This window comes from Nerophis ophidion, linkage group LG03 (genome assembly GCF_033978795.1).
Source record: "Nerophis ophidion isolate RoL-2023_Sa linkage group LG03, RoL_Noph_v1.0, whole genome shotgun sequence".
Taxonomy (NCBI): Eukaryota; Metazoa; Chordata; class Actinopteri; order Syngnathiformes; family Syngnathidae; genus Nerophis; species Nerophis ophidion.
The window spans coordinates 50486327-50514220 of record NC_084613.1 but is presented as its reverse complement, the minus strand read 5'-3'; the positions used below and the strand labels follow the sequence as shown (position 1 = coordinate 50514220).

The window sequence follows — 27894 nt, the reverse complement described above, 5'->3', positions numbered from 1 at the left end:
TATAATTGATATGAATAAGTTATTGGGTGTTGGTTTTGACAAGCAGGTTATTGGCTTGTAAAAAAAATGCACATCCCTAATTCTTATTTTTCTGTCTGTTTACTAAACAAAATCTACTTTAAAATTTGCATTGCCCTACTCATCATTTTAAAAAGCTCACATTGGGGTATGTGTATTTTTTTGCGTTACCTTTTGTGGCACAGGAGAGAATCCCAAACCTAACTCGTCGGATATCACCAGTGCGGCGGCATCTAAATATGTAACATCATCTGGAACAGTTATTCCCTCACTCGTCCAGGTTTTGTTACTAGAGGAGAAACAGAAGTACATTATTAATGTTACATATTCTCCGATTCCTTTTAATCAATCACAGCAATTTTCTCGGGTCCAAACAGCTCACCCGAGAGGAGCATCAAACCACAAAAGGGGCTTGCTTCTGTCCATCCAGTGTGTCCAGTACTTGTCTACTAAGATGTCTGCAAGTGCACATCAAGACCACAAGAGGGGACTATTGAATAAAAATTAAAGGAACATGATTTTCTCTGTGCTTTATGCTATCATGACTCAATACCATACCATTTTCTGTTCCATCCATCAAGTGTTTTTCTTTACGCAGTCTAGCATTGGAAAGCATCTGTATATTACATCCCTACAGTGACAACACGAAATAAGGTTAATTGGTGAGTAAAGAATGTAGCTGCAGTGCATCCAGAAAATATTCACTGCACTTCACTTTTTCCACATTTTGCTATGTTACAGCCTTATTCCAAAATTGAATAAAAACATTTTTTTCATCAAAACTCTACTCACAATACCCTATAATGACAATGTAAAAAGCTTCTTTTTTTTAATGTTACGAAAATATATTAAAGATTTTTTTTACATCATTAGTATATATTATTCATATTCGTACATAGTATTTGTACATAATATTCATATTTACAGCCTTTGCTCAATACTTTGTTGATTTACCTATGGCAACATATACATCCTTATTTTTTTTTTAGTACATTGCACAGCCATCTTTGGACAGTTTTGCCCATTTCTCTTTGCAGCACCTTTCAAGCTCCATTAGGTTGGATGTGAAGTGTTGGTTTTCATACAGGATGTCTCTGTACATTGCTGCATTCGTCTTAGTCTAATCAGGGAGTTGACCAAGAACCCTATGGTCACTCTGTCAGAGCTACAGCATTTCACTTTGGAGAGAGGAGAACTTTCCAAAAGGAAAACTATCTCTGTAGCAATCCTGTATGGTATAGTAACCAGACGGTAGCAATTTCTTAGTAAAACGTTTGCCAAAATGTACTTGAAAGACTCTCAGACCATGAAAAACAAAATTATCTGGTCTGATGAGACTAAGATTGAACTCTCTGGTGTAGAATGTCAGGCGTCATGTTTGGAGGAAATCAGGCACCACTCATTACAAGTCCAATATAATCCCTACAGTAAAGCATGGTGGTGGCAGCATCATGCTGTGGGGATGTGTTTCAGCGACAGGAACTCAAAGACTACTCAGGATAGAGGTAAAGATAAATGTAGCAATGTACAGAGACATCCTGGATGAAAACCGAAACCAACACATAACATCCAACCTGATGAAACTGGAGAGATGCTACGAAGACAATTGGGTGAAACGGCCCAAAGATAGGTGTGCCAAGCTTGTGGCATCGTATTCAAAAAAACTTGAGGCTGTAAGTATTGAGCAAATGCTGTGAATACTTATGTAAATGTGATTGTTGATTTTTAATACATTTGCAAAATAAAAATAAAAAAAACTTATCTCATTATCATTATGGGGTTTGTCTGTAGTATTGGGTATTGTCTGTAGAATTTTGAGGACAAAAATACAATTATTCCATTTTGGAAGAAGGCTGTAACATAACATGTGGAAAAATTGAAGCGGTGTGAATACTTTCCAGATGCACTGTACTGTGACAAAGACGTATAAGCTTGACTCAGGCTGCTGCAATTTTTTAAAAACAAAGATTGAAAAACTCCTCAGGTTTACAGGCATTTTTGAAAAGGTAAATGCCCTAAACCCTCAGCAAAAACACATACGCGCACATGCACATTAACACTCGCGCGCACACACACACACACACACACACACACACACACACGCGCACGCACAAAAATCTACAAGAGCTTTGCTGAGATAAGAAATATTTATATTTATATTCATACATTTCAGTGTTTCTTTTTGTCAACAAGCCCCCCAGGTCTTGAACTAGGCATACTAGAATTACCAGCTCTTACAAGTACTCAAGAAAGCAGGCAGGTAAGTTACATCAAGACTAACTGGTTCGGGGGTCACACTGTGCAAACGTATACTGTATAGTATACTTTCTGTCCTGTGAAAGATCATGTGTTGGGTGACTTGGGAACAAATGAAGAGAAAATGTGTGCAAACTGAAACAAAATATCAAATGCTATTGTGTCAAAATGTATCTTTTTACTGTTCACACAGGTTTTTAATATTTTCATATTTAGGCGTGTAACACAAAATACGAAATAAAATAATTGATTGAGCCCTGCGATGAGGTGGAGACTTGTCCAGGGTGTACGCCACCTTCCGCCCGATTGTAGCTGAGATAGGCACCAGAGCCCCCCGCTACCCCAAAGGGAATAAGCACCAAAAATTGATGGATAATGGATTGAATCAGTACTTTTTTTTTTTCCACTGAAGATAATAATGAATAAGATCCATCCATCCATTTTCTACCGCTTGTCCCTTTTTGGGGTATTGCCTGGATTTCAGCATGCAAGTGATGCACTCATCAAAATGCACCATGGTCAGCAGAGCAACAAGCACGCTAGCTTAAGCCCTGTATGTCCACTAAGCAGAATTATTTCGAAGTTCCGCCGTCGGATTGTAAATACGTAAATATGCAATAAATCACTCAGAGTCACACGCAGCATTTATGCAGCCAGATGCATATATAAGAAGAAAACAGTAGTTCTGATTAAAAAATAGCCAGCTATACCCAGTTTATAATAACACTGATTGTGTTGGTCCAGATTATTACACTTTGCACGCTACTTTTTTTTCTTAGACAAAAGTTTGTGCTACATAGAAATGTGTAGCTTAGTTAGTTGCAAAATAACTTCAATTCAATTTATAGGTAGGAAATATATTCCATATCCTAACCTGTTACTTGTTGACAGTCAGAGAACTATTTTAGTTGACTATTTATTGGTCCTGATTTTTATAAAATATTTGTAAATATGTTTATTTTTAATCTAACTTATATTTGAATATTTGTCTTATTTTGCAATAACTGTTTATTTTTTTTAAATGCATTTACAGTGGAAACTGGATTCACGAAAGCCTCTATTTGCGTCATTTGTGGTTTACGAACCTTTACATGGCGCCAAATATGCCTCTGTGTGCGGGCCATGTCTCAACGTAATAATGCTTCATTCATTCTGTGTGCCAGCCCTATTGTGGCTGCCATTCTGATGACATCACATCCTGTACACACATGCACAGCCTTTTTGAAGAGGCGAGGCCCCCTATGTTACTTACTGTTTACATCCTGTACACACCGGCAGCCATTTTGGCCATCTCGGGGTTGGAAGGTGTGTGGAGCCAATCCAAGCTGCACTTGGGTGGAAGGCGGGGTTACACTCTGGACAGGTCGCCACATCACTGCAAGGCCAACACAGATAGTCAGACAACATTCACACTCACATTCACACACTAGGACCAATTTATTGTTGCCAATCAACCTATCCCCAGGTGCATGTCTTTGGAGGTGGGAGGAAGCCATAGTACCCAGAGGAAACCCACGCACTCACGGGGAGAACATGCAAAGTCCACATAGAAAGACCCCGGGATTGAACCCAGGACCTTCGTTCTGTGAGGCACACACACTAACCTCTGTTTCACTGTGCTGCCCGGTTTGATAATACACACACACACACACACGCACACACACATATATGTATATATGTATATATATATATATATATATATACATATATGTATACATATATATATGTGTGTATATATATATATATATATATGTATGTATATATATGTATGTATACGTATATATATGTATGTCAGGTCAGGTCTTATCCCTGCTACTGGTAAAATGTAACCCAGTACAACCTGCCGCATGGGTAGATGGGACCCGTTAGCCCAGTAAGGTGACCCATCTAGGAGAAGGTAAACTCCAATCCAAAACCGCCACTGCCTTGTGGTATACCTTTCTTGTGGAAGGCTTCGGGAGTAAACCCTGAGGAAAAAATCAGGAGACGGAGTCCCTAAGATGGTCCACTGCTGGCTACAGCGGTGCACTGGCAACTCCTGCGACACTGTTGGTGCCAAATTGTACCAGCTCTTGCTGCTCCTTTGGATCCATCATCAGTGTGAAGAGGGGGGTCCTGCTGCATGGGCAACAGCTTGACCTCCATATTACTCCGCCCTGGCTTGTGCCCTGGAGAGGTCACTCCAGCCTCGTGTCATAGCGTGGAAACAACAAACGAGAAGCAACAGTCTACCGGTTATAAGCTACAATGCTCGATTGGCGTAGAGCATAGCGCCAGGGGTTGCTTCCGACGGTGGGAGAGATCCTTGAATTTCATTGGACAGCTACTGCCCGCCTTAAGCTGGGCAGCCCCCAGCCAATTAGGTGCTGTCCCTGCCTTCCTCATTGGGTGCATGGGGATTAGGTAAAACCGACAAGCAGACTGTAAGACCTTCACCAAGCATGAAACAAAGTATGAAAAACAGGTGCCCAGTCCTAAAACTGGGAAGCTGGAATGTCCGGACTATGACACCCGGACACTCAAATGATCTCCAAGACATCAATGATGCAAGAAAAACGGCTGTCATTAACAATGAGCTACTGAGACTCCAGGTAGACATAGCTGCATTGCAAGAGACCCGCCTAGCCGACTTGGGAACCCTCAAGGAGAAAGACTTTACCTTCTTCTGGCAAGGAAAGAGTGCCGGAGACCGCAGAGATCATGGAGTTGGATTCGCTGTCAGGAACACTTTGTTAAAGATGGTTGAACCAGGAGACAAAGGATCGGAACGCCTGATGACACTCCACCTCCACACCTCTGATGTCCCAGTGACCCTAGTCTGTGCCTATGCCCCCACTCTAACGTCTACAGCAGAAGTTAAGGATACATTTTATGCCAGCTTGAATGATGTCATCAAGAACATCCCCTCGAAGGAACATCTCCTCATCCTCGGTGATTTCAATGCGAGAGTGGGAGCTGACCATGACTCATGGCCTTCCTGTCTTAGACACTTCGGAGTTGGCAAAGTCAATGAGAACGGGCAACGGCTACTGGAGTTGTGTTCCCACCATAACCTTTGCGTGACCAACTCCTACTTTCAGATGAAACCACAGCACAAGGTGACATGGCGCCATCCCCGCTCAAAGCATTGGCATCAGCTGGACATGATCCTGATCCGAAAAGCCAACCTCAAGTTTGTGCTCGTTACTCGTAGTTACCACAGCGCAGACTGCGACACCGACCATTCACTTGTCTGTTACAAGATCAAGCTACAACCAAAAATGTTTCAAAACTCCAAACAGAAAGGCAAACCCCGCATTGATTCCACCAGCATGCATCTTCCAGAGAAAGTAGAAGAGTTTGCCAAGTCCCTCAACAACATCCTGTCTGAAGAACACCAGCACTACTCCGCCTCCGAGAAATGGGGCCACCTCAGGGAGGCTATTCAGAAAACAGCCCTTGCAACATTTGGGAGGAAGATCTTCATAAACAACGACTGGTTTGTTGCCAAGTCCAGCGAGATGACCCCTGTCATTGAAGCAAAGCGTGCTGCCCTTACTGAATACAAACGCTCCCCGAATGAGAAGTCCCTGCAAGCACTGAGAATTACAAGAAGCAAAGTGCAACAGACTGCCAGACATTGTGCCAATGAATACTGGCAACAACTCAGTGAATCCATCCAGTCTGCAGCTACCTCAGGTAACATCAGAGGGATGTACGAGGGCATAGAGGCTGCTCTGGGCCCAACACAGAGCAAAACAGCCCCCCTAAAGACCACCAGCGGGGAAGTTATCACTGACAAGGGCAAGCAGTTGGACAGATGGGTAGAGCACTATTCAGAACTTTACTCCAGAGAGAACACTGTAGTCGCCTCAGCTCTTGATGCCATTGAACAGCTGCCCATCATTGAGGAATTAGATGCTGAACCAACACTTGCTGAACTTCACAAAGCGATCGACAGCTTAGCGATTGGCAAAGCACCTGGTACTGATGGCATCCCCCCAGATCTCATCAAGCGCTGTAAAGACACCCTCCTGCAGCCTTTGCATGATGTCCTCTGCCAGTGCTGGAAAGAGGGAGCCGTGCCGCAGGACATGAGAGATGCCAAGATTGTCACCCTTTACAAAAATAAGGGCGACAGGAGCGACTGTAACAATTACAGGGGCATCTCCCTCTTGAATATAGTAGGAAAACTCTATGCCTGTGTCGTGCTTGTGCACCTTCAGACTCTTGCTGAGCGCGTTTACCCGGAATCTCAATGCGGCTTTCGCGCCAAGCGCTCTACAGTGGACATGATATTCTCCCTACGCCAACTTCAGGAGAAATGCAGGGAACAACAGAAGCCCCTGTACATATCCTTCATTGACCTGACCAAGGCTTTCGACCTGGTTAGCAGAGAAGGGCTCTTCAGCATCCTACCCAAGATTGGATGCCCTCCAAAGCTCCATAGTCTCATTAGATCTTTCCATGACGACATGAAGGCAACCCTCCAGTATGAGGGTAGCATATCCAACTCATTTCACATTAAGAGCGGAGTCAAGCAAGGTTGCGTCCTTGCTCCTACACTTTTCGGTATCTTCTTTGCCCTGCTCATCAAACATGCATTTGGGACTGCAACAGAAGGGGTATATCTACGTACAAGATCTGACGGCCGACTTTTCAACCTAGCCCGTCTTAAAGCAAGGACCAAAGTCCGTGAGACAACCATCCGGGACATGCTCTTTGCTGATGATGCCGCCGTCATTTCGCACACTGAACCAGAACTCCAGTGCCTTATGGACAGATTCTCCCAGGCCTGCAAAGACTTTGGGCTTTCCATCAGCCTAAACAAGACCAATGTGCTGAGTCAGGTAGTGGACACGCCACCAGCCATCACAATTGATAAGCACCAACTGAAAATAGTACACCAATTTACTTACCTGGGATCCACCATCAGTGACAATCTGTCCCTTGATGGTGAGATCAACAAACGTATCGGCAAAGCTGCCACAACCCTAGGGCGCCTCACAACCCGCGTCTGGGAGAACCGGAAGCTGACAACTCCTAACAAGATGGCAGTGTACAACGCCTGCATTGTCAGCACTCTTCTCTATGGCAGCGAAACATGGACAACATACTCCAAACAGGAGCGCAAACTGAACACCTTCCACATGCGCTGCCTTCGCCGCATCCTCGGCATCCATTGGAGTGACAAGGTGACGTGTGCCGTATGGAGGATGGACGTATCCCAAAGGACATCCTGTATGGCGAACTTGCCTCTGACAAGAGATCTGTTGGCCGGCCGAAACTGCGCTTCAAAGATATCTGCAAGCGGGACATGAAAGCCCTGGACATAAACACTGAACATTGGGAAGATGTAGCGGCTGACCGCAGCAAATGGCGCAGTGTCCTTCACAAACAGCTGAAGACTGGCGAGGAAAAGATCCATGCCACAGCCAATGAAAAAAGAACCAAGCGGAAGACAAGCACTCCTGCAGTTGCGCCTTCCAGCTACATCTGCAGTAAATGCGGCCGTGTTTGCCTCTCCCACATCGGACTCATCAGCCACAGCAGGCGTTGTCGCTGAGTTTAAACTTGACCTCTGTACTGGCGTAGTATCCATAGTCGTTACGACTGACGGAGGCCTTTGATGTATATATACACATACACACAGTATTAGGGGATTCACGGTGGAAGAGGGGTTAGTGCGTCTGCCTCATAATACCAAGTTCCTGCAGTCCTGGGTTCAATTTCAGGCCGGGATCTTTCTGTGTGGAGTTTGCATGTTCTCCCCGTGAATGCGTGGGTTCCCTCCAGGTACTCCGGCTTCCTCCCACTTCCAAAGACATGCACCTGGGGATAGGTTGATTGGCAACACTAAATTGGCCCTAGTGTTTGAATGTGAGTGTGAATGTTGTCTGTCTATCTGTGTTGGCCCTGCGATGAGGTGGCGACTTGTCCAGGGTGTATCCAGCCTTCCGCCTGATTGTAGCTGAGATAGTCGCCAGCGCCCCCTGCGACCCCAAAAGGGAATAAGCGGTAGAAAATGGATGGATGGATATATTAGGGCTGCAACAACTAATCGATTAAATCGATTAAAATTGATTATAAAAATAGTTGGCGATTAATTTAGTCATCGATTCGTTGGATGTATGCAATGTGCATGCACTGAGGCTTTTTTTCACCCTTTCTTTCTTTCTTTCTTTCTTTCTTTCTTTTCTAAACCTAAACTGCAACATTTACAAACAGCTGAGAAACAAGAATCAAAATGAGTACAAAAACAGTATAAAACAGCGCCAGGGCGGCTAAGGCTGCGTCTCATGAGGTGGCAGTAAGCCAGCCAATGATGTGTCATGTGCAGCTCACGTGACCACGCCGTCTCATTTGCTTGGAAACATTGGGAAAATGGCGGAAAACAGTACCGATAGTTCAGCGCAGAAACATATGGAGGTTAATGCTGCAATGGAGAAAAGTGTACGACCTAAGTCGTCAAAAGTGTAGGAATACTTCACTTTAAACACCGCAAAGAAGACCGTTTCCTGCGTGGCACGGAAGTAATACATCGCTTCGGGAGCACCTGAACAGGAAGCATGTAGGAGCCATGGATGAAGAGAAGAACTCACAGTACATAACTTTTTCAGTCCATAGTCCGAGTAAATTGATCCTTTGTGTCCGCTTTTGTGTCTTTTTAATATTTTGTTAACGAGGAGATTTTTTTCTGAAAGCGCAGCAGCAACTGTTGTGTATTAACTTTTAGAGTTTTAGGAACTTTTTGGGTAGTTTTGTTGTTTTGAGTCGCAACAGGCATTCATAAGTTCAGCTTTTTTTTGAGTAACATTAACGTTAAGTCTTTGTTGCAACGCGGGGCTGATAAGGTGTCTCTGGCACATTTAACTCCGTTTTGAGAGAGAGAAAACGCACGGACGGACAGAAATATCTCAGGTTGGTTTCATAATGGATCAATGTAGCCGGACCCGATAAAGCTATATAAATATATTTAGATTTGAGTGACGCTTTAGTATAACTAAACGTTATGAAGGTGCTGGAATATTTCATGCTATTATTCACAGGCAGCCTAAAATTAATCCTTTATTATTCACAACAGAAACGTGTACAATATCTGATCCAGTTCTGATCTGATGAATTACATTTCTGTGTTATTATTGGTGTATGCTGATTCCCCAAAGTCCATTTATTTCATTTAGCTTTTTTTTTATTGAAGTGGTGTATTTAGATAGATAGATAGATAGATAGATAGATAGATAGATAGATAGATAGATAGATAGATAGATAGATAGATAGATAGATAGATAGATAGATAGATGGGTACTCCGGCTTCCTCCCACCTCTAAAGAAATGCACCTGGGGATAGGTTGATTGGCAACATTAAATTGGCCCTAGTGTGTAAAAGGGAGTGTGAATGTTGTCTGTCTATCTGTGTTGGCCCTGCGATGAGGGGGCGACTTGTCCAGGGTGTGCTCCGCCTTCTGCCCGATGGTAGCTGAGATAGGCGCCAGCGCCCCCCACGACCCCAAAAAAGGGATTTAGCGGTAGGAAGTGGATAGATAGATAGATAGATAGATAGATAGATAGATAGATAGATAGATAGATAGATAGATAGATAGATAGATAGATAGATAGATAGATGGATAGATAGTTAGATGGATAGATAGATGGATAGATAGTACTTTTATTGGTTCCCTCAGGGAGTTACCTCAGGAACATTTAAATTCCAGCAGCAGTGTACAGAATTGAGATCCAATTTAAAAGGTAAAAAGTAAATAAATGAGGGTTTAAAGCCGCTGCATTGACTGATAGTGTCCTAAATATGTTGGTGACTGACATGAGGCTACTATCATTGGTGGAGGATGACGGTTTCAGAAAAATGATTTACGTCCTCCACCCTGGTTACATTCTTCCCTTGAGGATCCATTTTACGAAACTGATGGAGAGGAAGTATGAGCAGACATTTCAAGCTGTGAAAACTGACATTAAAGCCACCCAGAGCAAAATTGCTCTGACCACTGATGTGTGGACAAGTGTAGCCTACTTTGGCATTACATGCCACTACATTGGAGACGAATGGAACATGAAGTCAATCTGCTTTACGACCATGCCACTAGAGGAAAGACATTCAGCATCCAACATTGTGAAATGGTTGGAATAGGTAGTAACCGGGTTGGAAATTCCCCTAAGCAAAATTATTGCTATTGTGCATGACAATGGTGCACAAAAACATTTTTCTAACACTTGTCTTGTTTTATTTGGCAAGTCGAAAGGACATGGTGCCAGTATGCGTTTTTTTTTTAAATAAAGTATTGGAAAGGACAGAAATGTAGTCCGTCTCTTTTATCCGATTTTTAATCGATTAGAAGTAATAAATGACAGATTAATCAATTATCAAATTAATCGTTAGTTGCAGCCCTAATATATATATATATATATATATATATATATGGATACACACACAGTATAAATGAATACATTGTCATGTCTTCAAAGTCTGCAGGTTTTTTTTTTTTTACTAAAATAGAGACTTTTGTTTAAAGTGATTCTTACAGGTAACTGCTTTGGTTGGCGAACAATGTTGAAGAACCAATTACGTTTGTAGATCGAGATTCCACTGTAGTTGCATCATAGTAAAACAAAACTTGCTGCATCTATCGGTATTGGATATGAAGTGCTGCACAATATTGGTACATTGATAAGAAAGCCAATTATTACAATAATATACTATAACATTAAGGCAAATGATTATATTATTTGAACTGTTTTTACGTCTTACAAATGGTTTAGTATGAGTACCATGCTATGACTGAACTACTGCCACCTCAAACATCACTTGCTTTTTAAAAACATACACACATTCATTCCACCACCTAAGGCACCTATACCTTACCTGCCATGGTTTCAAATCCCAGTCAGCCTGTGGAGCATCATAGTGCCTTCCCAGCACCAAGATTCCTACATGGGAGTTCTGATCGTGGGCTGTCACAGTAAGCCACACCTGCTCACCTGGCTGGGCTTTTTTCTTGCTCCAGTTTAAAGATACCTGCAACCACAGACACACATATAAACACAAATGCATGTGTAATGAATATATACTTTTAGAGGTGGTCCAGACATGTCCTTGTTGATTGATGAGGATCTGTGCAGTGTCACTAATTAGCTCGCCATCAGAGAGGACAGAATAAACAGTGATGCAGGCCTCAGGGGACCAGGACGGTGTCGGCACAAGTGAAAAGGAGGAGGAAGTCTTTGTCCCTGCTGTCACCACTTGACCACGAGAGCTCACCTGGAATACAGCAAGAAAATATTAACTGAATCTTTAGTGGTGTATTAATAAATATTTCACATGTTGAATAGTAACATTCAATTACAGCGAATTAATTTGTGATTTGTTAAATGTAAATTGCATTTCAAATCAAAACATTTACCCTGGAATTTGAATGCATTTTCGAGGTAGTTTATCATTTCAATATTGAAAGAACTTGTCAAGGATGATATGCTGCCACATTTCATGTAAATAGCTTGGCAAACGTGATTATCGACAAACTCAGTGTATCCTAACGGCTCTTGTTTATGATACAGTTTGTGCACAGCTATACTGCAAATATCCAAAATAGTTTCTCTCGTTTTGATGAAATAACACTAGAAGAATTGTTACAACGTGTAAATGGAATAAAACAAACAACATGTTTACTTCCCACTTCCTGGGAAACTTATCAAGGAGCTTTTTGTATTATTAGGTCCATCAGTGCTAAATATTATAAACCTATCACTTTCCTCGGGCACCGTTCCCCTAGCATTCAAAAAAGCGGTTATTCATCCTGTCCTTAAAAGACCTAACCTCGATCCTGACCTCATGGTAAACTTCCTTTTATTTTGAAAATCCTCGAAAAAGTTGTTGCAGAGCAGCTAAATGAACACTTAGTGTTTAACAATCTATGTGAAACCTTTCAATCCAGTTTCAGGGCAAATCACTCTACGGAGACAGCCCTCGCAAAAATGACTAATGATATATTGCTAACGATGGATTCTGATGCGTCATCTATGTTGCTGCTCCTCGATCTTAGCGCTGCTTTCGATACCGTCGATCATAATATTTTATTAGAGCGTATCAAAACACGAATTGGTATGTCAGACTTAGCCCAGACAGTGGTAGATCCTGTTGAAATCCTATGTATCGAATGAATACAGAATCGTTTTGAAACTGAAAAATATCCCTTTTGAATCGAGAATCGCGTTGAATAATAAAAAAAAATCGATATATAATCGAATCGGGACCCCAAGAATCGATATTGAATTGAATCGTGGGACACCCAAAGATTTGCATCCCCTAATATATATACATATCCATCCATTTTCTACCGCTTATGGGGTCGCGGGGGACGCTGGTGCCTATCTCAGCTACAATCGGGTGGAAGGCGGAGTACACCCTGGACAAGTCGCCTCCTCATCGCAGGACCAACACAGATAGACAGACAACATTCACACTCACATTCAGGTGCATGTCTTTGGAAGTGGGAGGAAGCCGGAGTACCCGGAGGGAACCCACGCAATCACGGGGAGAACATGCAAACTCCACACAGAAAGATCCCGAGCCTGGATTTGAACCCAGGACTGCAGGAACTTTGTATTGTGAGGCAGACGCACTAACCCCTCTGCCTGTATGTATGTGTGTATATATATATATATATATATATATATATATATATATATATATATATATATATACAAACCCCATTTCCATATTAGTTGGGAAATTGTGTTAGATGTAAATATAAACGGAATACAATGATTTGCAAATCATTTTCAACCCATATTCAGTTGAATATGCTACAAAGACAAGATATTTGATGTTCAAACTGATTATTTTTTTTGCAAATAATCATTAACTTTCGAATTTGATTCCAGCAACACGTGACAAAGAACACTTGTTTGGAACATCCCAGAGGTGGGCAGGCTAATTGGGAACAGGTGTGTGCCATAATTGGGTATAAAAACATCTTCCCTAAAAATGCTCAGTCTTTCACAAGAAAGGATGGGGCGAGGTACACCCCTTTGTCCACAACTGCGTAAGCAAATAGTCAAACAGTTTAAGAACGTTTCTTGAAGGGCAATTGCAAGAAATTTAGGGATTTCAACATCTACAGTCCATATCATCTTCAAAAGGTTCAGAGAATCTGGAGAAATCACTCCACATAAGCAGCATGGCCGGAAACCAACAGTGAATGACTGTGACCTTCGATCCCTCAGATGGCACTATATCAAAAACTGACATCAATCTCTAAAGGATATCACCACATGGGCTCAGGAACACTTAAGAAAACCACTGTCACTAAATACAGTTCGTCACTACATCTGTAAGTGCAAGTTATAGCTCTACTATGCAAAGCGAAAGTCATTTATAAACAACATCCAGACACGTCGCCGGCTTCTCGGGGCCCGAGATCATCTAAGATGGACTGATGCAAAGTGGAAAAGTGTTCTGTGGTCTGACGAGTACACATTTCAAATAGTTTTTGGAAATATTCGACATCGTGTATCCAGACCAAAGGGGAAGCAAACCATCCAGACTGTTATTGACGCAAAGTTCAAAAGCCAGCATCTGTGATGGTATGGGTGTGCATTAGTGCCCAAGGCATGGGTAACTTACACATCTCTGAAGGCACCATTAATGCTGAAAGGTACATACAGGTTTTGGAACAACCTATGCTGCCATCTAAGCGCCATCTTTTTCATGGATGCCCCTGCTTATTTCAGCAAGAGAATGCCAAGCCGCATTCAGCACGTGTTACAACAGCGTGGCTTCGTAAAAAAAGAGTGCGGGTACTTTTCTGGCCCACCTGCAGTCCAGACCTGTCTCCCGTCGAAAATGTGTGGCGCATTATGAAGCGTAAAATACGACAGCGGACTGTTGAACGACTGAAGCTCTACATAAAACAAGAATGGGAAAAAATTCCACTTTCAAAGCTTTAACAATTAGTTTCCTCAGTTCCCAAAAGTTCATTGAGTGTTGTTAAAAGAAAAGGTGGTGTAACACAGTGGTAAACATGTCCTTTCCCAACTACTTTGCCACATGTTTCAGCCAGGAAATTTTAAATTAATCATTATTTGCAAGAAAAAAAAATAAGTTTATGAGTTTGAACATCAAATATGTTGTCTTTGTAGTGCATTCAATTGAATATGGGTTGAAAAGGATTTGCAAATCATTATATTCCGTTTATATTTACATCTAACACATTTCCCAACTCATATGGAAACAGGGTTTTTATATAAGTATATTATATAAGTATATTTTATATATATATATATATATATATATATATATATATATATGCAAATATATCCATCAACGTTGTCAGAAATTATTTAAACTATTCAGAATTGTAATTACTCAACCTGAAATTGTAGAAATATTGCACATTTTGTATATTCACATTATAACGAAAAACAATTTACAATAAGGCTATAAATCAATAAGATCAAGAAAACCATAAACAATACAACATTTATATCAATAGATGGATCTGAAGCGTGGAAAGTAAAAAATAATTGCTGACGTACTGTATGACACTTGTAGGAGTTGGGCCCTTTTGGATCCTAAAAGTGTCAATCTTAAGGTTGCACAAGAAATGTATCCTCGCAAGTATTTGGATGTGATTAATATAATATTTGAAATTCAACAGTGTGATTCATCTGATTTTATTAAAGAGATATATTTTGAGATAAATAAGGAATTACACATTTGAACAAACATACCACATAATGAAGGCTGGATGGTTGAAATGTGCTTTCCACATCTAACTGAAGAGGCAATCCAACCTGGAAAATGAAAACAGTATTTAATTGAAAAATTGTTTCACTTATAACGTTTATTTTACTAACTTTTATATGCAAAGAGTAATACCGTTGCAGGTAAGCGGGGGTAGATTACAAGATATGAGCTGTTAGGAGATGAGTAGTTGTTGAAGAGCGTCAGAGTCTCTACACTTGACTGAAACTTGGCCTGTGCATAAATATTATTTTAAGCATGCACTGAAAACACAATGATCTTACAGATTGTTTTCATTACGAATCATCTTATGAGGTCTTGTTGGAATGGATAAACACACACCTGAATTAAAAGCATCTTTACTTTGTCCTGTAATTTAAACTGAATATGGACTTTCCCATCCTCAGGCACAGGGAGAGTCATTTTGGTTGTTTCAGCCACCATCATCGATGTTCTCTGAGTGACGTCAACTACAGCGGAGTTCATTTGATCTTCTGGGCTCAGAGGCTTTCTATCGTATCTGGAGATACTAAGCTGTGAAAAGTAATCAGAGAAGTTTGCTGTAAAGTGTAGCTTGTGGCTATTAAATTGAAAGTGGAGGATATGTACAATATAAATGAGTAATTATCCCACTTTTGTAAAGAAGGTTAAAGAGGGCTTTAGTGACTGTGGGAAATCACAGAACTTAAGCTGGAATGAGGTCTTCATCTGGTGGACCGCAACAGTTCTGCTGACTTTAATTCCTTATGTGAAACAATATAGGTATGTAAGTATACCACACAAATATAGAGTATACCTATAGTTTACATGACATCCAACCTGTTGACTTGTCAGTGATGCACGCTGTAATGTGCACCAGGTCCACTTTTGATGGTGCATGGAGGCCCGGAAGCTGAGTTTTGCTAAAGAGAAAGTGAACTGACCCATTAAGCTGTGGGAAATAGTGGAAAATTGTCAAATTTATACCAAATATGCTAAGAAAAAACAAATACTACTATACTACTACATTATTGATTCATTCTCATTCAGAAGAGCATAGACATTCACCAACGCCAAACTATCCTTCATTTTTGTTTCAAGACAACTGTACATAATGATAAATGGGTTGTACTTGTATAGCACTTTTCTACCTTCAAGGTACTCAAAGCGCTTTGACACTACTTCCACATTTACCCATTCACACACTGATGGAGGAAGCTGCCATGCAAGGCGCTAACCAGCACCCATCAGGAGCAAGGGTGAAGTGTCTTGCTCAGGACACAACGGACGTGACAAGGTTGGTACTAGGTGGGGATTGAACCAGGGACCCTCGGGTTGCGCAGGGCCACTCCCCCATAGCGCCACGCCGTCCCGTACGTCTTTATTTAAAAATGTGTGAACAATTTTAAGGACAATGTTGAACTCTCCCCCATCTTAAAATGGGATATAATATTGCTTCAGTTATGATACAATCATTATTTCAACAATACATTCATTATTCAAGTTCCATATCAGAAATACTTCTCGGTATCAATTGTACCTCTTTGGTTTGTGTTATGTTGTTTGCAGAATATGGCTGAGTGAGTGAAATCACGAGGGTTCCTTTAACAGGTTGCCCACTGGGATAACTATAAGCGAGAGAAGATTTTTTTGTAAATTTTTACATACAGTATGCAGTATTATCAACATGCTTGAGACTGCTGGACCCACATGGCTCTCACTGATCCTGAGATATCCTCTCCTATTAGAACTTGTGTTGGCGTCTTGACCAGCATGTCAAAATGCGGGGGCTCTGCAACAAAAGACATTTTAGTTTTAAGAATAGAAATATTACATTAAAATAGTTCCTGCAATAACTTTTACTTTTGTAAAATTTAATGGCTAAGGCCCAGACTTTTCATAATGCGAGGTGCAGCAGCTTGAGGAAAATTAGGAAAATCCTGTTTTCCAAACCAGCCATTCTATATTTATGTCAAAGGCAAAATAATGGAGTATACCGAGCAAATGTAAGTCTAAAGGGGTCATATTAGGATTTTGCAGCATTTAAAAATGTCCCTGTGGTCTACAGAAAATGTAATGATGGGAGTTTAGGTCCAAATTTGCATAGATTCTGTTTTAAAGACAGGCGGTCTTAGGTTACGTTCACACTGCATGGTAAGATTTCCAAATCTGATTTTTTTCAACCCAGCAATTTCCTTTTTGAGCAGCTGGATGACTTAACGGCTGATGTTGAACCAGAAGACACCAAAATGAACCAATATTTCCCCAATATGAAAACAATTGTTGACATACTGTATTTCCTTGTATTCAGATAATTGCAGCGCACCATCGCAGTTAGTGCCCCCAACCCTCCACTTTGCGCTCAATGGCTTTGGACAGACTTTTCATTATTACGAGCAGCTGTTGCGTGATTTGACGGCCGCCTTCCAGACGCTGTGGGCCAAAGTCGGTGCCTTCAGCCAGCATGTATATCAGGCGAGCACTCGGGACTCACCCGGAAGGATGTTGCACCGGGACGGGAACCTTTCCACCCTCACCAGCAGCTATTTCTTCCACTCCTTGGGAGCCCAATACTCCTTACCCCCGTTTTTTCATTGGTGATTGCAGCTTCTGCGAACAGTCTCTTCATCAGTGCTTGATAGCTTTTCACCAACAACCGGGTTCCTATTCCACTGACCAGGCTAATATAGCTTTTATCATGAGCTTGCTACCTGACAAGACATCTGGCTTTGGCCAGGGTGGTTAGTAAGAACTCTCCTGCTGTGTGCTAGTCATTACCTTGGTTTATATAGAAAATAATAAAGGTTTTTGACCAACTTCTAATACGCAGAAAAGTAAGCATCCACCTGTTAGGATTTAAACTATCCTGCCTGTAAATCAGTTTTATGTTTGATCATGTTATGTTTTGTTTTGGACTCTTGTTTCCCGTTTTGCACTTCCTGGTTTTGTTTGTTGCCATAGATACTCGTTAGTTTCCACCTGGTCTCCAAGTCACGCCCCTGCCCTCACTCCCACACCTGTTTCTCATCACCATAGCCACTATTTAAGTCATTTGCTTTCTGTTTCTCGGTCTGGGAATTTTGCATTCTGCTATTGCTTGCATACTGCTTACTGCTTGCTGCTCCAACCTTCATGCCATGCCATTCGGTTTTGTCCACGTCAAGTAAGTTTTTGTTATTTAAGCCATTATGCTAGTTTTGTTTATAGTTCATTATTCATGCCATCGAGCAAGTGTTTTTGTTTCATGCTTGTATTTTGTGGTCTAGCCTTAGTGCCTCCTTGTGAGCGCCCTTTGTTTGCTTATTTTTGTATTTAGTGTATTAATAAATTCATCATGTACTCACATTCTCGCCTGGCTCGTCCCAAATATTCTCTGCATCGAAGAAGCAACACAAATCCAAGTCATAGTCCTGACATAAACAAGACACGCTCTCTGTAGCCGCACACTCCACGGATTTCCGTATCCTCGTCGCAGAGAGTGGATTTGGTGACGTTGATTTATGCAGCATTTTTCACAAGGCATTAAATCGTCGCATTGAGAACGACCTTGCTACCCGAGCCGAAACTGCCACGCTTGACATACTGATTAAATTTGCCATTTACGGAAGTATTATTGTAGCAAAATTATTTGCAAATGTGTATCTCAATCTGTGCGCATGTAATCCCATGTGTGTGCATATGTACTAAATTGTGTGTCTGTATTTCGATCTAATTGAGTGTGATTAGATCCACGCGTGTGTTTTAAATCGGCAGAACATGTTTTTATGTTGTCTGTCTGTCTCTAATCAGAAAGAACCCTGCATGGGCTGTTTACTTACACGTGACTTTTGCGACACTTCTGCCGTGTAAGATTTGAACGAGCACATCCAGATTCCTGAGTGAGTCATACAACGCGTGCGTGCACATTCAGAAGTGTATGGGTATAATACAATCTGTGCGTGCGTATATATGATCTGCGAGAAGCAGGAAGTCTCTATTGGCTGTCTTTTTTACAAGTGACTTGCGACACTTCGGTCGTGTACGCTTTGAGCGAACGTATCCAGATTTGTGACCGTGTAATACAACATGTGCGCGTACATTCAGAAGTGATGCATGTGAGATCATCAGCGTCTGTGTATCTGAGGTCTGCCTACATCTGACCAACCACGGAAGATACCATGCCATTTAAACCAATCAGAAACAACGTAAGGCAGGTCTTGGCGTCTCTCTTTCACGCTCAACTTTAGGTTGTTTCTTGTTTAAATTGCGTGGTGTCTTCCGTTGTTGGTTAAATGTAGGCACACCTTTGATACGCACACACACAGATTGTATTACACACCTACACTTCTGAATGCGCATGCACATGTTTTATTACACGGTCAAGAATATGAATGCGCTCACTCAAATCTTACAGGGCAGAAGTGTCGCAAAAGTCACGTGTAAGTAGACAGCCTATTGAGGGTTCTTTCTAATTAGGGACAGAGAGACAACTTAAACAACAGGGATCTAAAACACATGTACACGGATCTAACACACGCGTGAATTGGATTACACGCATACAGATTGAGATACATGTTTGCAAATATTTTTGCTACAATAATACTTTCATAGCTATTTGTCTTGACCGGAGGTCGGCAACCCTCTACTCTAAAACTTTGAAAATGGGAAAAAATAATGGTAGTAGTCGGGTAATAATTATTTTTTTTTGTTTCACATTGATTTCTGTAGGACCAACATGACACAAACCTTTCAAACAGTTTGAAATCCCACTGTTTATATTACACATGCTTCACTGAAGAGTTTTTGGCGAAAGCCGTTTTGTCCGACAAATTTTGCGCTTCTTGAGCTGAGATAGGCGCCAGCGCCCCCCGCGACCCCGAAAGGGAATAAGCGGTAGAAAATGGATGGATGGATGGAACTCTCTGTAGTTTGTTTACATGTCCAACTTTTTCCGACGCTGCCACAGTAAAGACATGTTTTATGCCACTCCTTCTTCGTCCCATTTTGTCCACCAAACTTTTTATGTTGTGCGTGAATGCACCAAGGTGAGCTTTGTTGATGTTATTGACTTGTTGGAGTGCTTATCAGGAATATTTGGTCAGTTCATGACTGCAAGCTAATCGATGCTAACATGCTATTTAGGCTAGCTATGTGTATATATTGCATCATTATGCCTCTTTTGTAGGTACAGTCGTGGTCAAAAGTTTACATACACTTGTAAAGAACATAATGTCATGGCTGTTTTGAGTTTCCAATTATTTCTACAACTATTTTTTTTTGCTATAGAGTGATTAAAGCACATACTTGTTTGTCACAAAAAAACATTCATGACGTTTGGTTCTTATATGAATTCATTATGGGTTTACTAAAAATGTGACCAAATCTGCTGGATCAAAAATATACATAAATTAACATACATTATCAATTTTGGTGATGTAGAAAAGATACAATCAAATCAAATTAGCTTCATTGCATGGCCTCCTAACTTCATGTGAGTAATTAAAGTTAAAGTTTAAAGTTAAAGTACCTATGATTGTCACACACACACTATGTGTGATGAAATTTGTCCTCTGCAATCGACCCATCCCCTTGATCACCCCCTGGGAAGTGAGGGGAGCAGTGGGCAGCAGCGGTGCCGCGCCCGGAAATCATTTATGGTGATTTAACCCCCAATTCCAACCTTTGATGCTGAGTGCCAAGCAGACGGGTAATGGGTCCCATTTTTATAGTCTTTGGTATGACTCGGCCGGGGTTTGAACTCCCAACCTTCCGATCTCAGGGCGGACACTCTAACCACTAGGCCAATTATGATTGATGACACTTGTTGACTTCTCTTAGCCCATTTAGGGCTAATGTGGTGCAGTCATTAGACTTGGTTACAAACACAACAATGGGAAAGTCAAAGGAACTCAGCACAGAACTGAAAAAACAAATCATTGACTTGAACAAGTCAGGAAAGTCACTTGGAGCCATTTTCAATCAGGTTAAGGTCCCAAAATTAACTGTGCATACAATTGACATTATGTCCTTCACGAGTGTATGTAAACTTTTGACCACGAATGTACAGTATATTTGAGCTCATTTAATTTTCTTTACTTATGTCCTCTGTGTATTTAAAATATATTTGCATGTCTCATGGCACATTATGGTTATGTAATATTGGCTGCATTTCTAATAGTTTTAGATATTATGGACAACAGCAAACGTTATCTAGCTTGCAAAAATTGTATTAGATCCATTAGAAGAAGTCTGCCAATTCCTTCAACTTGGACACGCACATGAATACCTTTGGCCATACAAAGTCAGTCATTTCCAGGAGTTATCTCACCCTCTGAGAAGCCTCTGTTTTACTGTTTTCCAATGTTGTAAATAAGTGTAGAATGAATATTAAATTTTAATAGTAGGCTATCATAGCTAATATAGACACTTACATCATGTGTTGCCTTCATTAATAACACTTGTATACAGCTTTTATTTTTTGCAGATGCAGAACGATTTTTTTTTTTTGGTCCAAGCAGGTTGGTCACTGTTTCTCACAACTTTCAACCTATATATTACCTGCACACTAAGTATGATGCGCTCTGCAGAGTTTTCGGACCTGCCACTGAGGAAACCACTCCGGAAACCATCATACCTGTGGCTCAAGTGATAGGAGTACTCCAATGGGAGGTGGAGAGAAAGGTAGTCGATGCCGCCTCCAAGATCAAGGTCCCTGACAACGTTCCTGCAGGCAACCTATTAGTACTAATTAACTTAAGTCCTGCAATGGGGACACATGTCCAAAGTAGTGTGTCATCCTGGCGTAAGGCGCACTATGTTTTAGGTCTTGCAAAGATTCTGTTGGCCAGCAATGGGAAAAGACATCAAGGACTTTGTGAAAGCCTGCTCCATCTGTGCCAGAGGCAAAGCCTCTCATCGCCCTCCAGCTGGTCTCCTCAACCCTCTGCCTATCCCGTTATGACCATTGTCCCACATAGCTTTAGACTTCATCATAGGCTTTCCAATTTTCAAGGCAACTCCGTCATAATCAATGTTGTCGACTGTTTTTCTAAAATAGCTCACTTCATTTCCCTGTCCCAACTACCTCCTTCCCTTTAAAATGAACAACTCCTGGTCTAGCACGTTTTCCGCCAACTGTTACCCCTCAGGACTTGGTCTTGTACAGGAGATCCAAATTCCCTTCCCAGGTTTGGAAGGCTTTTTGGAAGGCGTTGGGAGCCACCCGCAACCTTTCATCTGGTTACCATTACCAGACTAATGGCCATACGGAGCGAGCTAACCAGGACCTGGAAGCAGCTCTTTGCACACCCTTCGTCCTGGTCACGCTCACAATTCCGTTACGTACTTGACCGCAGGTGTGTCTCCTTTTTAAGTTTCCTATGGTCATCAGCCACCTCTCTTTCCCTCTCATAAGTCAGAGGTCACAATCCCATCCATCCAACAACATATCCAACTAGCTCATCAGGTCTGGCGGGATAACAGAGTTGCTTAGTCCCGGATGGCTGCCCAGAACTGTAGGATTCCACTTATCAACCCGTACAAGAGGTATGGCTGTCGTCTCGGGACTTACAATTAGCTGGCTCCTCCAGGAAACTTTCTTCCTGGTTCATGGGGCCCTTTAGGATCACCAGTCCTTCGGCGGTGGAACTCCAGCTGCCTCCATCAAAAACATCCATTGGTCCATGTCTCCAATTTCAAGCCGGTCTACACCAGTCTGCAGTGCCCTACGTCAATGCTTCCGTGCATGATCGATGGTCACCTTGCCTACACTGTGAAGATCATTCTTGACTCCAAAAGGTGCGGCAGGAGTGCTTAGTATTTGGTTGACTGGGAGGGCTGTGAAAGCCTATGGGTCTCCAGCTCCTGTATCCTCGATCCTTTACTCCTGTGTGAATTACACTCTCTCCATCCTGAGAAACCAGGTACGCCATCAGGGGTCGCCCTACAGAATAGGGTTGGTGGGGTACTGTCATGATCTGGCAGCCCTGCTGCTGCCTATCTTTTTTTTTTTGTTGCAGTGCCTGGTTTCTGGGTCAAGAGGTAGAGCCACCTGCATGCACATCGGATGCTTATCTCCTCCTGACTACTTAATCTTTCCAGTTCCTTCACTTGGCGCAAGTAGATTTTCCAATAGTTCACCCTTCCAGTCGTGTACATCTCTTCTGCTTTGGCTCTACTCACGCCTCTCATTCCCTGTAACTCAGCCCGTTGTTGTGTTAACTGGTACCTCCCCACACCATCGGTGCGCTATTTCTGTTATTCACACCTTAAGTGTGCATCCTTAGTTATTTTTTTCTCACTCTTCTTTGAGTGCTCTTTTTGTTATTATTCCTATTTATTTTTTTGCTCTACATTGGGGTCCGACTCTGGCGAGGTAGATCATGACAATTTGCTTCTTCCTACTCTTTTTTTTAGACATTTTGAACTGTGCATGTGATTTTCATTCATGTCCAACCCACATAAACCCATTACCAATCTATGAATATGTATGAGTGTAAATATACTGGTTACCATAATGTTCCACAATGAATGTTCTCTCGTCAGTCACATGCTGTTTTGAGGATCAAGAAAATAAAGTTTAGAGTTAAAAGTTAGATATTCCGAAAATAAATGAAATGTTAAACTTACCTGCGCTGTAATGGTGACAGCCCATTTTCCTAGTGAAGGGGTCTGGGACAAATGAAATTCCTGAAACACAATCCTTTGATTCCCTGTGTACTGCCGCCTTTCTTCCACAATCCCACTGGGATTCTTCAAAGTGGCACAAGACCATAAGTAAGATTTTCCATCACCATTTCAAAACAATACCTGACTAAAATAGTCTAATAAAACCTTTACCTTAATGGAGATATCCACTCTTCCTTTGTATGGACGGTTATCCAACCGAACGCACGCGGCCCACATTTTGACAATGTCTCCTGGACGATATTGTGACTGCTCAGTTTGAAGGAAACAGGAGACGTTCCTGAGGTCAAATCTGAGGCTGGTGATGTTGGAGAACACGATGCTGTCCCCATCGTAGCCGGTCACCATCAAATTTAAATGTGAATTTTGAGTTATGGAGCCCGGAAACTGCAACAGTTTGGAGTGGATGTAATACTGAAGCTGCAGCATTTAATAGCAAACCTTTGGTTGATTTGATTTCATATAGTATATGGTGAGAGTCAAACACTTACTGGAGGGATCGTAAGCAGCTGAGTCAAACCTTAAAAAAAGGATACTTAAGCCATTATTTTTCTTAAATATAATAAATGGTTACAACAAGAGGTATTTAACTTTATATTTCTGTAATGTGCTTAGTATAAACATGCTTTTAGCATAACAGTATATTTCATGTTTTTATAATAATTTATAGAACTCACTCCTGTGACTCAATTTAGTCATCTCCAGCTTATGAAACTTGTACAAAAAATGTAATAGAGTTGCCTGAGATGGTCCAGAACACGTTTTTCTTAGTATGTATGAAAGAGAAGCTACTCGCGGCAACATTTAGGTTTTGATAACTTGATGCCAGCTGAAGCAAAATCACCAATGCAGTAATTATCCAATGGGAGATTATTTCCTATTTGTTTAGTTGTATTCAGGTGGAAATTTATCATCGTTTTTTAAAAGAAAAAATGACCATAAAAGTTGTGTGTCACCTCCTTGGAAGACCTCTGTCTGGGCTACTTTAGTGTTGCCATGTGAAAGTTCCGCCTTGACCCTGACAGTAAGGTCAGAGAGAACGGTGACAGCCAGCAGAGATGATGTCCCAGCAGGCAACACCTCAGGTCCTGTCAGCACAAATAATGTCCTGGCGCAAAGTGGACAGCAATGACCATGAAAACAAGAGCATAAACAGTAGTTATGTTCATATGAGAAACTCAGGTTGGATCGTATTCATGTTACTTACTTGTGAGTAAAGGCGGTCCGAGCAGAATACACAACTCCTAAACACACAAGGACCCAAATGTCCTCCATGTTTCTTTCGTCTTCTTCACAGAATGCTCCTCTTGGACTGCCAACTGAAAATGAAGGCTGCCAACAAGCTCAGCCGTCCCAGATCTGCCCGAGACAAAAGGCCTCCCGGAGGCTCTCACGTGGCTTTACACAATGTTTCAAATGACACAGACAGATCTTTTATCGTATCATAGTCTGCCACACAATGGATGTGATCCTCACACCCTTTTGACACCTTTCCCTGGAGGGACTTTTGTCAACATTTGTCAATTCGGACAATCCGCATCGCTGTCTGGTAAAAGTTGTCAATTTTAGGACATGCAACAACCTTTAGGACCACCTATTAAAACATCTTGGTGAATGTGCTATTTTTATAAATAGAAAAGTATGGATGATTGTTGTGTTAAATCAGGGGTCGGGAACCTTTTTGGCTGAGAGAGCCAAGAATCCAAATATTTTAAAATGTATTTCCGTAAGAGCCATATAATATTTTTTTCAACACTGAACACAAATAAATGCGTGCATTTTAAGTAAGACCAACATTTCTAGAAAATAATAAGTCTCTTGTTCTTTGTAATAACACTGTTATTCTGAAGCTAACTGTGGAGGGGGCATGGCCTGCGGGCCTGCAGCGAAGTGGGGGGTTGCAGGATCGGCCTCGAAATCAACGACAGGTGTGTAGATGGCCCACCTGGGCTTTGTTATCTAATCACCTGTCGCTCTGTTTATAAGCAGCAGCCAGGAGGAGAGACGGGGTTGGGGCTGGAGCCAGAGCGCGAGCGAGAACGAAAGAGGAAAAGACAATTGCTGGAGAGAAACTGAGAGACTTATTAAAAAATAAGACAATATTGTAACCATGAAACAGGCTCTTATGTCGGTGCTTGGTGGTCTGAAAAAATCCCAGGGGGGCAAGCCCTACACTATCCAATAATAAATAAATAACTTCTTACCATTAACGCAACTTCTTGAACTGGTGCGGTAGAAAATGGATGGATGCATTAAAAATGCATGAGAATGTTTTATATTTTTAACTTTTTTTTAACACTGTGATTACATGTGGAATTATTCATTACTTATCGTGTTACGCAATGTCAGCTCAGATTTATCCGAAAACCAGATGCAGTCATCAAAAGAGCCACAGGTTCCCTACCCCTGTGTTAAATGCAACCACAACTGTGTAGTAAAACAGAAAGAATGATAAACATTTATTTGTTCTATCATTGCTTTGTGGTGTAGTTGGTTTTAATAATTTGTTGGAAGATTTTGAAAATACTTTTCCTAAAATGTTAGTCTTTAGTTTACTTAAAATGTCTCAAGTTGCAACCTATAGAATATAAGTTGATTCAGGAGCAGTTCGGCTCAAGTTGGTAACTTCATCCAACCACTAGATGGTAGCCCAATGCAAGCTATTCAAAAGTCCAACCAGCGTTCTTTCTATGCATCTTACCAAGTCAGAGCAAACTTAAACTTTTTCATGTAAAAGCTGGCAACCATATTGTGTACACATACGTCCATGTTTTTACATCCTGTAAAATGCTTAATTTCAATATTGCCATGAGTTTAGTTTTTTTTTTCACCATGTTATTTTTTTCCAATGATTGGAAACAAGTCAAACTTTATTATTCTTGATAAACCTTTATTCCTTTGGTTTTTAGCACTAGTTACATATTAACACGTTTTACAAGAAATGTTTGTCAAATATTTGGCATGTACAATACTGTGTAACCAAGGGGACAAAGTCCATTTTGAGCATATCTACGAGAGGCATTTGGTGCGTCATTATGAGAGTAATACATGTGCAAGCCTGTGCAGCCTCTACTAATGCACACTTTCATTTACAATTAAGCCACTTTTCACATTGTGATCACTTTCATGCAACTTTAATTTACTTTGTTCTGAACCAAATAAATGCATGTAAGCAATTATTCAATGTTTACAATACATCCTTAGACAAAGTGTTGGCATTAGTGCATATTTGTAAAATGCTAAGCTGTACATTGGACATGTTAAATAATAAAAACACACACAGGCAGCTTGATGAAATACAGCACTTGGCGTTTGAGTTAAGTACCAGTGTGGAGACATTTACAGCGCATGTATAATTTACTACCATAATCATCTGGACTGGAAGCTTTGACTTTAAATATATTATGGCACATTTAGAGAGCTTAACGTTTACTACAAATGTGATTCAGCAACCTTAGCTTTTAAGTTTTTACCAAATTAAAAATGTAATTGAAAATTGATCTTGGGAGTATTTGCACAATGTAAATGCCTTGCAAAAGTATTGACACCCCTTGGCTTTTTTTCTATTTTGTTACATTTCAAATTATGATTCAAATGTTTTTTTTTAATCAAAATTTTATGTGATGGATCTGCACAGAAAAAAAGATGCTGTTGAAGTGAAATGAGGAAAGAAATGTATACAAAAATATTTTAAGAAAATAAAGGAATTAAAATTGGCATGTGCATATCTCCTGTCCAAAGGCAAAACCCAGTAACTCAATTTTGGTCAAAACTGAGCTGATAATAATTTTGGAGTTCCTAGGTGTTATGCTTTACATTAGTGTATGCGATATTGTAATTTGTTCCATAAATAAGCTGTTACGCGCATGGCAGTACCTAGCAACTACCACATAACCGAGTAGATACAACAGAAAAACCTAGTATCTCAAGGGACCAATCGGAGCTTCTTTGTCAGTCGCCTTATTGTCTTTAATGAGACATTTGCACGAATGGGGGCCGACGGTCAATCTGATTAAGTGATATTATGGCACGAGGGGATATTTGGAAGATTGGCCCAGCACGTTGCAAGCACCTTCATTAAATGCATTGTTCTTGATTCTTCCCCTTGCATACTCTTTTGGGCAGATAACTGTGGAGTTCAAAATAAAATCTGGACGCTGTACACGGCTCTTGCCCAATGTGCAAACGCAGAATTGGGCCCACCCGAGATTGTGATAAAATATCTGGAGAAAGGGCACACG

At 41.1% G+C, this 27894-nt stretch overlaps 1 protein-coding gene across 1 annotated transcript in view; it reads right to left on the bottom strand.

The window, feature by feature from the left end:
- The window catches only part of cd109 (CD109 molecule), a 60520-nt gene extending 35438 nt beyond the window's left edge, over positions 1-25082 (bottom strand). Inside the window, exons 1-18 of the mRNA XM_061893786.1 lie at positions 24861-25082; positions 24610-24761; positions 24145-24173; positions 23807-24040; positions 23597-23719; positions 23480-23519; positions 16700-16781; positions 16530-16617; positions 15830-15941; positions 15644-15753; positions 15353-15544; positions 15146-15244; positions 14998-15060; positions 11357-11527; positions 11132-11284; positions 577-649; positions 401-476; positions 190-307 (exon numbers count right to left, since the gene is read on the bottom strand). Of these exons, the coding sequence (XP_061749770.1) occupies positions 190-307; positions 401-476; positions 577-649; positions 11132-11284; positions 11357-11527; positions 14998-15060; positions 15146-15244; positions 15353-15544; positions 15644-15753; positions 15830-15941; positions 16530-16617; positions 16700-16781; positions 23480-23519; positions 23597-23719; positions 23807-24040; positions 24145-24173; positions 24610-24761; positions 24861-24928 (1983 nt within the window). The 5' untranslated portion in view covers positions 24929-25082. The remainder of the gene's footprint in view (positions 1-189; positions 308-400; positions 477-576; positions 650-11131; positions 11285-11356; positions 11528-14997; positions 15061-15145; positions 15245-15352; positions 15545-15643; positions 15754-15829; positions 15942-16529; positions 16618-16699; positions 16782-23479; positions 23520-23596; positions 23720-23806; positions 24041-24144; positions 24174-24609; positions 24762-24860) is intronic.
- Between the last annotated feature and the right edge of the window lie 2812 nt (positions 25083-27894).